General features: G+C 38.5%; 1 protein-coding gene across 1 annotated transcript in view; it reads left to right on the plus strand.

Annotated features, from left to right (window-relative positions):
• LOC124064859 (CUB and sushi domain-containing protein 3-like) overlaps nt 1-12,159 on the plus strand; it is a 203,563-nt gene that overhangs the window by 103,464 nt on the left and 87,940 nt on the right. Inside the window, exons 33-34 of the mRNA XM_046399683.1 lie at nt 11,034-11,147; nt 11,763-11,858. Coding sequence (XP_046255639.1) covers nt 11,034-11,147; nt 11,763-11,858 — 210 coding nt within the window. The remainder of the gene's footprint in view (nt 1-11,033; nt 11,148-11,762; nt 11,859-12,159) is intronic.

Below are 12,159 nucleotides of genomic sequence, written 5' to 3' on the forward strand. Positions count from 1 at the left end.
AGGCTTTACATTCATTTATGAGCTATCATTTCTTGGTAGGTCAGTGCTCATATGTATGCCCTGTGCAAAGCTTATTTTACTTTGCACCATTTGGATGTCATTAATGTGCAATGTGCATCTGTCTTGCACTTTAATCTTTAATTATTCTGTCAGAAATAATGGTTTTAGTCATATTTCAACAATAACTCGCCGTCTTTTTTAAAGAGATGAATTATTCATGGAACTCAACCCTAGCCTTGGGCAATGCTTGTAAACACAGAGACATACACTGCCCCACAGGAATTCACTTTTGTTTATTTACACCAATGTCAGGGGCCAGTTTGTAAGTGTGTATGCCCTACACTTCCAGCAGGGTATGGTGTTTTCTTTTTTAAAAAAAAAAAAAACAGAGAGATTGGCAGTCTGGATTTTTGGACAAGATAAAACCCTGTTGTGTGCACTGCTATGCAGGAAAAAAGAACTTAAAACAACTTGTGGAAACAGTTCATGGACAAATATGCTTCAAGGTAAACTGATATATATTTTTTTGTCTTAATTTTGTATTTTGCCTGGAGGATTTGTCTGTTCCGTGAAGCCTCATTTGTAAATGTTTGACGGCTCCAAAGGAGCCAAATTCTTCCAATTAGCAGGAACCTCCATGTTATTTCTTAAATATATTTCTTTTTTCATTTACAAGTTATTATGTGTTTTTTGTTTTAACTGGATCATGCATGAACTATCCTCAATGAGATTAATTCTCTGCAAATATCATTAATATTGTAGATAACCTTTGAAAATTTTGAATCTTGACTGAAGATGACAACTGAAGCTACTTCTTAATGCTATGCAGCAGTGTCACCATAAACACATGTAACAACAAGTACAATACCCAAATGACCATTATAACAGCATATTTTTAATTGGGGTTAACTTTGCTAAAGTTGTCTGTCATCCCAAGGTAGTTTCTAACTACAAGGATTCTCATAATGAGTCATTGGTGAATTTGATTTCCCAGACACCATGTTCAGTCACCTCTGTTTATCTGCCCAAGGCTTTTCATAGCTACAATGTTTGTGTTTATATAATGCTAACAACAACATATGCATATTTGTTGCCACAGTATGTGTCAGGAGGCGAGACAGGAGCACTGACAGATTGCAGTAATAAATCTGGGCTGTAACAAGATGGACAGAGAATGAGTGAGAGCGGGAGACTGTGGACACTGCAAGAGAAAGAGGCCCATAGATCTTGGCTGAATGTGAAACTCTCAGAGAGAACAAGTTAGATGGCAAGACTGATAATAAGCGAGAGAGTTATAATGAGCGAGACAGAGAACGAGAAGAGAGGGAGACAGAAACAGAGAGGTGCTGAGAGCTACCATAAAATCGGTGACCCTGCGGGCTGATTGTTGACTCATCAGTGATGTTCGCTGGGGAGTAAGATTATGCCTGGGGCCACCTGAGTACATGACTTCCCACTTCCCACACAAAAACCATTATGTTGTCTGGCTGCATCAGCTTACAATGTATACACTACCCTCTGTGTGATTAACCCGATGTGAACTGTGAACTCTGGTCCTGCCTTGATGTAGAATATGTTTTCTTTTGTTCTATGAGCCTGCACAGGTATATACGTAGATGCATAATTAGAGACTGGTCCCCTGTCAAATTTGAGTGTGCCGAGCTCTCACATGAATGAGTGCATTGACTGGATTTGACAACCTGTGGTTTTTCAAGTTGATGAGATTCTGGCTACCCATTGTGTGAGTGCAGTGGCCTGTGCTGGTTGTCAGATACACTCCTCAAGAGTACTGTATGCTATTTCAAATGTCAACAAGTAAAAATGATGATGCAGATCCAAGGAAAAAAGCAAATAGAGTGTAGCTAAAACTGGAAGTAAAAGAAGCTGATTACAGATCCTTGTCCTCTCTCTCTCTGATCTCTCTCTTTCTATCTCTTGGAGTGACCAGTACATACAGCTTTCAATCCACAGAGGAGAGTTTTTACCCAAGATAGAAGCCTAATGGACTGCATGCAGCTTGTGCCAAGGTGCAGCCATACACTTGCTGCCAAAAGGGCTGATGCAATTTCACTGTGATAATAGATCATTAAAAATATATGTGTCTGTGCTGTCATACAATCCCTCTGGTTTCTCTAAATGAGGCTTGTGTATGCTGTCAGAGCCCAGAATCTCAGAAGGCCTGTGCTGCCACAAAGCAAAGACGACAGGTAGCTCCTCCATAATTCATAGCCAGAAGGACAAACATATGCTGCCATTTTCCTTCCCCTTTTCTGTTGCCTGTGCTGTGAGTGTCTCTAACACCTTATCTGGGTTTTGTGCATATTTTGCCCTAAGGCACATGTAGCTAATGCAGTGGCTGTGGGCAAAAGTGGACTTGCGTTACATTCTAGTTACATTAGTGGTGTCCTGAGCAATTGCTTTTCACAGCATGCCCCAGTGATAGTTTACCTGAGCGACTGTCTGCACCAGTAGGAACTTCTCTTTCCCAACCATTTAATTTCCTGCCTTTGTGGCCATGTGGCCCGACCAACCAAAAATGTTCTCATTATTTTGCAAACAGATTGTGATGATAGCAGAGAAAATGGCTATTAACAGACAAGTAGTTTACTAATGAAAGCCAGGATATTGGTGTGAAAATGGCAGCTGTAACAGACAGTCAGTAGTCACTTATCACTCACACAAAGTTGAGTTTATCACAATGTTTGAATCCACCCTTTCTTAGTGCATTTTGAATTTGGAGTTAAAATTAGAATATAATAAAAATGCTTTAATAACTATAAAATGTTTTGGTTTTTACGAGACACAGTTCGGCAGGACTCAATCAGATCAGCAGAGATTAAATTACAGAAGGCATTTGGAATATAGCAGAAAAAGCAGGAGGGAGGACTACAAACGTGCATTATCAACCTAAACTGATTACAGGGAAACTAAAGTTTCCTAAGCACAAAGGCAACTGAGGCAAGCTTTATAAGTTCTTCTGGAAAGAGATGCCTTTTTGTAGAGGTACTTTGTGTGAGACAATAAAGAAAAATATGACAGGAGGTGGACTTTGGACTGGTGAGGTACAGCTGAATAAACTGAACACAGACATTAGGGGGGAGGCTCATATCAGCCTGTTGTGGCAAAGTTTGCAAATTGATAAAGAAGCACAAAAGTGTGGTGGATTTTTTTTTTTATTGACATATTGTCAGGAAGTTTTAAGGCCTCCTTCCACTTGACTGTTGGACAAAATCCCCTTAAGACTTTTCAAACAGAGGCAAGGGCAGAGGGAGAGAGAAAATCTGCAGAGGCAGTCAATGTTCACTGATTAGTTTCCACATGGCACCATGACCCAGAGCCTGTTATCTCACTTTTATTCTCCATTCTGGATAAATACTCCACCAAAACTGCTTTATCACCACCCTGATTTGATGTAATTATAAGGCTTTGTTGAGTTCTAAACATACCGAATGAAGTGGAATAACAATCGCCTTTCTGTTACAAAACTTCATTGTGTAATCACTTAATGTCACCTTAAATAATTAATTGCAAGTCATGCATTCTGGCATGTCAGTGACATGTAACAGCAAGTATTATTTTCAGGTACACTGTTCTGTTCTTATTTAGGTAATGTTGTCTTACTTTCCTTTTAGTAGCTTCAGCTCACAACCAGTCCTGGGACCTCGCTGAGCACACTCCCGTGCTGCGTGTTTCTTTGTTCTTTGTTGGCAACCCATATGTTGCATGTTACATGCTGCCTGGTTTCAGTCTCCCCTACCCTCTTGATTGTTATCTCGTCTTCCAAAAAAATTATTTTTTTTCTTTTGGTCTGTAGATCTTCCTGTCCAAACTCTCCTTCATGCTGACATTACATAAGGAGAAATTACAAGAAAGTGTCAGTATAAGTCGATTTGAGTTTTATAGATCACAGTTGCACCAGTTAAAAATGTGATTCATAGAACCGGCCTAAGCAAGTTCCTTGTGCTTAGCATCTTTTATGAATTGAACATCACTGGAAACTATCTTAAGACTAAATGTAAGTACAAAAAAACAGTTTTATTAATGAGGCCCCATGAACTTGGTCTGTCACACTGAACATAATTTCAGACGGATTATGGTGATTAGATGGTGAAATTAGCAGGATTAAACTATTAAATAATCTCAAATATTTAAGTCCAATTTCTTATTTGCTTATTTATTACCACCTACTGATAACTGTCATGTATAACAACTTGGCAGTAATCTGGCATGGGTGATCAGTATGGATGGGTGATAGTTATTAATATTTACCTCTGGGGCAAATATGCTGTATATTTTGCAGATTTGATTTTAAACCCACAGACTGTAGAATAGACTTTCTGTCTCCGTTGCTTTTGCTGCAGGCCCTTTTTTCACTGTGGTGGTGATATAGAGTGAGTGACATTTTGTATATACCTAAGAACACACTGTTAATCCACTTGTTCTGATACTATGTGCTACATAAGCACATTTTAACACATGGTCTAAATTCATTTGGGACTGACATGAAAAACACCATATGACACAGGTGACAGTGATAATCTCGGGGCCCACATACATGGGGCTAGAAGTGATTCTGCTGATGAAGCAATCCGGAGGCAGACTGTTTTGTTCCCAGGTTAAAATAACCAAGATTATTAGCACAGGCATTATAGACTTGTGCACTGCAGTGCATAAAAGTCATATGCTGGTAAGCTTATGAATTTAATATAAAATTCTTTGAACAGAATTCATTGTGTTCAACTATTTCTCAACATCCTCTCTTTATAGAGATGTAACTAAATAGTAGTTCTCTGTTTCAACCAGTCTACATACAAGCGAGATAACAGAGAAAGGATCTCAGCTTTGCATTTGAATGTTTTTTTTTGTTGTTGTTTTTTTTCCTTCCTGGGATACATGAGTTTTATGATAATCCATCAACTACCCACAACACACAAGTGGGCCATGCTCATTCATTCTGTGAAAGAAAGATCAAATAGCAGACGCAGGAGAGACGGAGACTGAAAGAGCCTTTCTAAGATTATGACATTTTTCTTCCCTGCTGTATTGTAATGATCCTATCTGCAGCACATGCCCTTGTTTTTGACAAGAAAAGGACTTCACCCCAACAGCCGAGATGATGTAGAAGCCAGATGAAAACTGAAAAGTGCAAGAAAAGTTTATTGCAGAGGGGCATTAGCATAGAGCCAATCACGTGTGTTGAATATTCCCCAGCCTCTTCTTCTCTTGTTTTACTTTTTTGTTTTCTCTGTGATTTCCTGAGCCTTTAACACATTTCTTTGCTTATAAGCAATGCAGCTGTTGGCTAAATTGTGATGCAGCCTAAAAATCCACATTTCAAAGAGGTGGCCCAATTTCAGTTGACACCAATCTGGCCATAATAAACACTTAACAATGAAAGTTATTATCTCCTTAATTCTTATTCATATGTTTGTGAAGAGGGCAGCACAGTGGTACGGTGGTTAGCACTATTGCGGCACAGTCCGGGTTTGAGTCTGGGTGTTCTCCCTGTGCCTGCGTGGGTTTTCTCTGGTTCTCCAGCTTCCTCCCACAATACCAAAAACATGAACATTAGGTTAATTTGCTACTCTACATTGCCCCTAGGTGTCTTTGTCTGTCTTTGTGCATTGAGCCTGTGATTGATTGGCTGGTGTACACCCCCCCCCCCCCATCGTCCGTGACCTTGACCGATAACATGTATAGAAAATGGGTGGATGTGAAGAATCTTGAAAGAAAGAAAGTCATTTGGACAAACTAGCCGCATCAAAACCGGATCATACTGTACAAATACATTGTCATCACAAAGCTATTGATGGCCAGAGAAGTCTAATCCAATAGCAGGTGTATGGTGAACATTTGGCATAATAAGATTGCCAAATGTAAGTGGTTAGTGTATATCATCATGATAAAGCATCTTATCATTAACACATTAAATGTCCACTTTTTAATTTTAAGTACTGAAGTATTGAAAAACTGAGTTTGAGTTAAAATGGTTTTCTAATGGTCTGGGGATGTTCTCTTGCCACACATTTCTTTCTCCCCTTAATACCATCTGAGCACTACTCATACACCACAACATACTTAGACGCTGTTAGCGACCAGGCGCACCCATTCATCGCCACAGTCACACACACACAGTACAGGATTCTTGGATTCTTGAAACCAGCCTTGTCACAAAGCACTCATCACCCCGAGAACATGACAGTGATCTTAATTTACTTCTCTTCCGTACACTTTCTCCATATCGCAGCCCACTAGAGCACCTTTGAGATGTGGGGGCAAGGGATTTTCACAGTGTGAATGTGATGGCAAATATCTGCAGGAGCTGTGTCTTTTGAGTCAGAATGAACCAAGAAGTGGGAACTATCACTTTCCTGATTCCATGTATCAAAGAATTTCCACTGGAATAGAAGCAGAATTTGCTCTCATGCAACTTTAGCGAAGTGTAGCTCGTAAAGTGAGTTATAGAGTGTTTGTTTGTGACTGTACTTACAATCCCTTCATTTTCTGTAAACTACTCTAATGTATGATCACTGAGACATCATTGCTTCAATCACATGATTAATTGAAACAATCCCCTGAATCCATTAATATCTGACAGAAACCACCAAGGATAGGAAGGAAACCATCACAGCCGCTTGTCACATTTTTTTTAAATGACTGCTTTCACACGGAAATAAAAAAAGATTACCATCACATGAGAATAGGATCAACCTGTAATTTTACTTTACTTTACACTTTAAGCCCAGCAGTCATAGTGGTACTAAAATCATGATCTAATACCCAGAAAGGTTCGCGAATAAAGCAGCTTAACTTCTTTAGAATAATTCAAGGTGAAGATGCAGGCATGAAAATGTGGTCCATTGTCCAAGTACATTGCGTTACACCACCATGACTAGGCCCTGAGGACAAAAGATTCATCATAGTCCTGCATATATTAGGTAACAAGTTTACAATGATTTATTGACTTAATATCTGGATGTGATTACAGCAAAGGAGCAGATTGGAGTCATGCATGGCTGGTTTTGGATTAGAGGCTGAGATGAGCGACACTATACTTGCCCGAGTGTGTATACATGTGCTCGTTTTTGAGTTAGTGTGTGTTTGTGTGTGTGTTGTGTTCACAAATCATGGGTGTGCAGTGTATTCAACATAGCACAGTGTTGGTATGCTAATGCCGCAACAGCGAGCTGTCCCTAAGGGTCAAATCATCTCTTATTCAGATCCTGGTTCAGCCATAGGCACTACTTAACAGACCTGCCTGTGCTGCTCTGTGTGACTACACAGCGTTGTGTGTGTGTGTGTATATGTGTCTGTGTGTGTTCACTGTTTGAGTTTTTTGGCTGTTGTGTGTGTTTGATCTGTTTCCTGTCACACAGAACGTGTATTAAAGAACCTTTGTTAGAAAAACGTAGAAACTGTCACACATACCCCAGCTTTCCTTTCTTGTTGCTCGTTCCATGTCTTCAGTACTGTTTTGTTGGTCGGTCAGTAGATGGTCAGTCCACACCACCATCTCCTAGAACGTAAGGTGCAGCGTTGCCTTTAGTGGCTTCTAGGAATCGCTCAGTCTCTCAATTTTGTTTTTTTACTCTGCCTCTCATTCTTTCCCTTGCTGTGTCTTTCTTAGTTGTGTGGTGGGTATAACGGTTTTACAGTGCTGTACTATGAGACCACATGCCAGAGGAGTTTCATACAGCTACAAAGTGAAGACGACAGGAAGCTACTCCATAATTCATAGCCAGAAGGACAAACATCTGCTGTCATTTTTTACCTTTAGCAATTGTCTCCTTACCAGTGCTTTTTTTTTTTTTTTTAAACACCTTTTCAGCTGGGTCTAGGGTGTGTTTTGCCTTGAGGCATGTCGACATATCTAACTCACTGGCAAATGATATTACTGACCAAAAACTGCACAGCCATTTGAAGTGTGCCTTTCACAATGTCACTCAATTATAGTTAATCTGCATATCTGTGTACCAGTTACAGCACCCACTTTGACTGGTTTAAAACCTTTTTACTACATAATATACAAAATGTCAGAAAATCTTATGTTTTAAACAGGTTTTGTTCTTTTGTTCTTTATGTTTACAAAACTGATAAAGAATCAAGTTTAGTCTACAAGATAATGCTTGTTGAAGCCTTACAATATCATCTTCTCTCCATGTTAGAGCTATAATGGTGTTATGTTGACTATTATTCTTTAAAGTACACTTTCAAAACTATACACTGAATCATTAAAACTAAGACGGTTAGGAATTCACTTTCTTGGGAAGCTTAAAATATCATTAGTTTTCACTTTGATAACCTGCTCCTCTTATAAAACAACTCTCATTATGGTTGAGATACTTCGCTCGAAGCTGAACACAAGTAATTTGGTCCCCAGAGCATATGATGCATCCATGTTGTGACTGCTTTTCCATATGACAGATATGCCAAAGTGTTAACAGAGTAAATTTACCTAAACCATAGTAAGAGCCTGTTGTGTGGCTCCAGCACTGTGGCTGTTGTTGCCTGAATGTTGACAGATGGCTGGCGTTGGACAGAAACACGACGATGCTGATCAGTTCAGCCGCGTGGTGCTCACAAAAAATAAACTTATTACGGTAATACTGTTTATCTTTGTCAGGATAAAAGGTAGAGAGGGAGAGAGAGAGAGAGAGAAAGAGTGTCTGTGTGTATGTGTGTGTGTGAGAGAGAGAAGCATAAAAGAAAAGTGTGTAAAGAATATAGCTTTCACAATATTCCTGTGTGCCACAAGAGTGAAGCAGGAATTTTACCACTGATGACACACTCATACAGTCCTGTTGTGCACACTGACCTGCACAACCAGACAGACACAAACACATATGGTATCACAGAAGCAGTGATCCAGTCGGCCACGTCTATTTATTTGGATGAGATTATTTTCAAGGGCTTGCGCACACATTGATATAATCTGGAATGCTTAATTGAAAATATTCATGCACATTATTTAATTAATTCTGTGTTCATTATCAGAAGTTCTCAGTAGTTTTCCTCACTGCTTTTTTACTAAGGAAAACTTTTAAATGTTACTTTTGTGATAAACTAATGTTCTCATGTGACATGCCAAAGGCAGAATGAGCAGAATTTTCCTGAAAACACACATTATAGACTCATACAAAAATAATCTCTTTCAATCAACACTCATTACTCACTGGAACTGTATGGTGATGTTTGTATCTGCTAAAACCCTACCTAGAAAGTCACCGTGTTTATGTTTGAGAAAATATCTAAAACCAAAAATGAAAAATTAGACATTTAGACAACTGAATTTCTCGACCTCATAATTCTTATGTAACTGACACACTTCTTTTCCTGCGTATTACCTTGTTGAATGTGTGACCAAGCAAATATTCACGGGGAGGAATGTACTGCTAACAATATGCATGTACCTGCAAATGTCACTTCAGTTTGGTTAGATGCTGTGTGGTCTTTACTCTTCAGTACCACTAACAACATGCTGTCTGCCCGTGACAGACAGACTACAGCCCAAGTTTGTTTGCACAGGCTCTCTGCTCAGCATAGCCTGCCAGCGGCTGAGAGGAAAAAGACAATTTCTAAAATTTCCCCAAAGATCTTTTTCCCCTTTGACAATAAAAAACAATAAATTTAACCCTGACATTATTTTTGACAGCAAAATGGGGATGAATAAATATGATTTAAGTTTGCCTACCAACTCTTTATTGTGTGAAGGTTATTCTTCATATTTTAAATGCCACGACACAGCAAAGAGTGTTATAAATTAATGAAGTACCTAATAATCGGTTATTAAGAAAATGTCACATACTGTAAAATTTTACAGTATTTGAGCTGATAATACTTTGTTTGAGAAACAGTGACCTATAAAATGCTACAGTCCAGGAAGCATATTGCACTGCATATTGCATTTCTGTCACTCTGCAGATAGAAGAAATAGCTCCTTACCAAACTGAATGTACAGTGGGGAAAAACATGGTGTATTTGTTTGACCAACTATTAAAAAAAAATTGTCCATCAAAACACAGAGAGCATCCATGAACTTGTTTGAACACATTGTTTTCCTGCTTCTTCTCAAAGGTTTGTAGATTGTTTTACTGTTTCTTAATTACTGAAATGCAAAACACATTGGCATTAGCTACAGTAATTTCCAAAACCCTCAGTATCTCATATTCTCAGACACACAAGTATCAGGGCTGCAGCACCAAAAACTTTCTGTTTTGTTATTTGGGATTTATCTGTCATCCTTTTTACTATATCAAACTCATATTTTCCATAATGAAATAAACAAAACATGCATCATGCTTCTGGTAAATGTACCTTAGAAATATTAAAACTACTCAATTGAAACAGTGCCTATCTGCAGAATTTTGCATCTCAAATAGGCAATGGCAGTTCATCCAAATATTTGATACTTTGTGTAGTCCATAGGTGGTAGCAGACAGATGTTCATGATTGTGATTTGACTGAAAGAAGAAGTGGCTTTATGAAGTATGTGTAGCGAAAGAGTTAGTCAAACTGACATAAATTGAAGGAATTGTGAAGTGTGGCACCATTGTCAGTGGTGCATTTAAATGAATCAGTCATATCAGACCTACGAAGCATCATTAACTCCCAAGAAGAGATTTAGTCCATAAATTCTGCCAAACATATTTTATTTAAAGTGTTTTTTAAGGAGTGTAATGACTAATTGGTTGGGTTGAAATGTGTCCATGGTGCCCATCTGCAAAGACATGCAAATTAGATTGGATACGTGACCCTTCAAGCGAAACGGAATATCCCAGTCAAAACAACATTAACCTCTGTGCTACTAGTTCAAGGTGTCAGCTCTGCCAAAGCAGGAACCATATTCTAAGATTGACGTGATATAATAATTTTATTTCTCAGCAACCTATCTGATAATTGCTTGCCTGGAAAAAAACAAACCAATGCATGGGCTGAATTTTGAAGCGTAACTTTTACTGAAAAATCCACCATAGTGTTTTGACATACTTTTATCTTCCTCTGTTCTCTGACCCCAACTACTTCTTTCTTTGCAGTGCTCTTTGGTCAATTCGTGGTATTCCAGACTTTGACCACTGATGTGGTTGAGCTCTTTGATGGATCGTCCACAGATTCACCCCTTCTGTCCTCCATATATGGATCTCACTCAGGTAAAAACATTAATATGCAGCCCTTAAGCGTAGTGTCTTATTTTATTTATGTTACTAGCTCAGGTGTGAATAGTTCTGTCAAGCACAACATTTTGCACTGCAGAAAAGATAGCTAACCCATTTCTCAGTTCAGTTCAGATCAGATAACTGTTTTTTCCCAGACAAATTAAAATCCTTGCTTCCTATATGCTGCCAAGGATAAAGATTATTTTCCCTTTCTACATTTCTAATGATGATGCATAATACATTATAACTACAACTGAAAAAAGTTCTGAAATCCCAGAAATGGCAAAAGCAAACATATAGATTTGCACTATATATATATATACATATATATATGTATATATATATATTGCTATTTCTGGCTCCAGTACTGAATAGATCTGATCCGACCATAAGTGTAAATCAAATTATAAATTGCCTATAAGACACATTACACAGAAGTGAATCAATGACCAATGTTTTTCTTTCTTTGTTCCAATTAATTTAAACTTAATAAGGTCATGTTCAAAATTTGTCAATTATTTGTTACTTGTTTGTATGTTGTTTCCTGGCAGGTGTAAACACAATCATTCAAAAGGGCTCATAATGTCTCTTTTGATTTTTGTAATTTAGGGGAGACACTCCCTTTGAGTTCAGGGAACAAGATAACGCTCAAGTTTACCGCAAATGGAACAGAAACAGCCAAAGGATTTCATTTTGTTTACCAAGGTAAGACTACATTTTCTGGTACGTTTCCAGAATTTTGATGCGAAAGCTGTTGTTGTGCATAGAGTGCATTTGCTTGCGTTTGAAAAAGAGATACTTTAGCCTTGCATTCATCACATAAAGTACTGTTCAGCAGAGTGCCATTGGCTGTGGCCAGGCATGACTGAGCAGAGCATGATGATGGAGTCAAGCAGCCTACCCTGGCACAGCAGATGAGAGTGACTAATGATGTGCAAGGAGATTAACAAGGGCTTTACCATTTCTCTCTGCTTTCTTTGTCTTGCCATCTCTCCTGCTCCCTGTT

This window comes from Scatophagus argus, chromosome 9, assembly GCF_020382885.2.
Source record: "Scatophagus argus isolate fScaArg1 chromosome 9, fScaArg1.pri, whole genome shotgun sequence".
NCBI classification, from domain to species: Eukaryota; Metazoa; Chordata; class Actinopteri; family Scatophagidae; genus Scatophagus; species Scatophagus argus.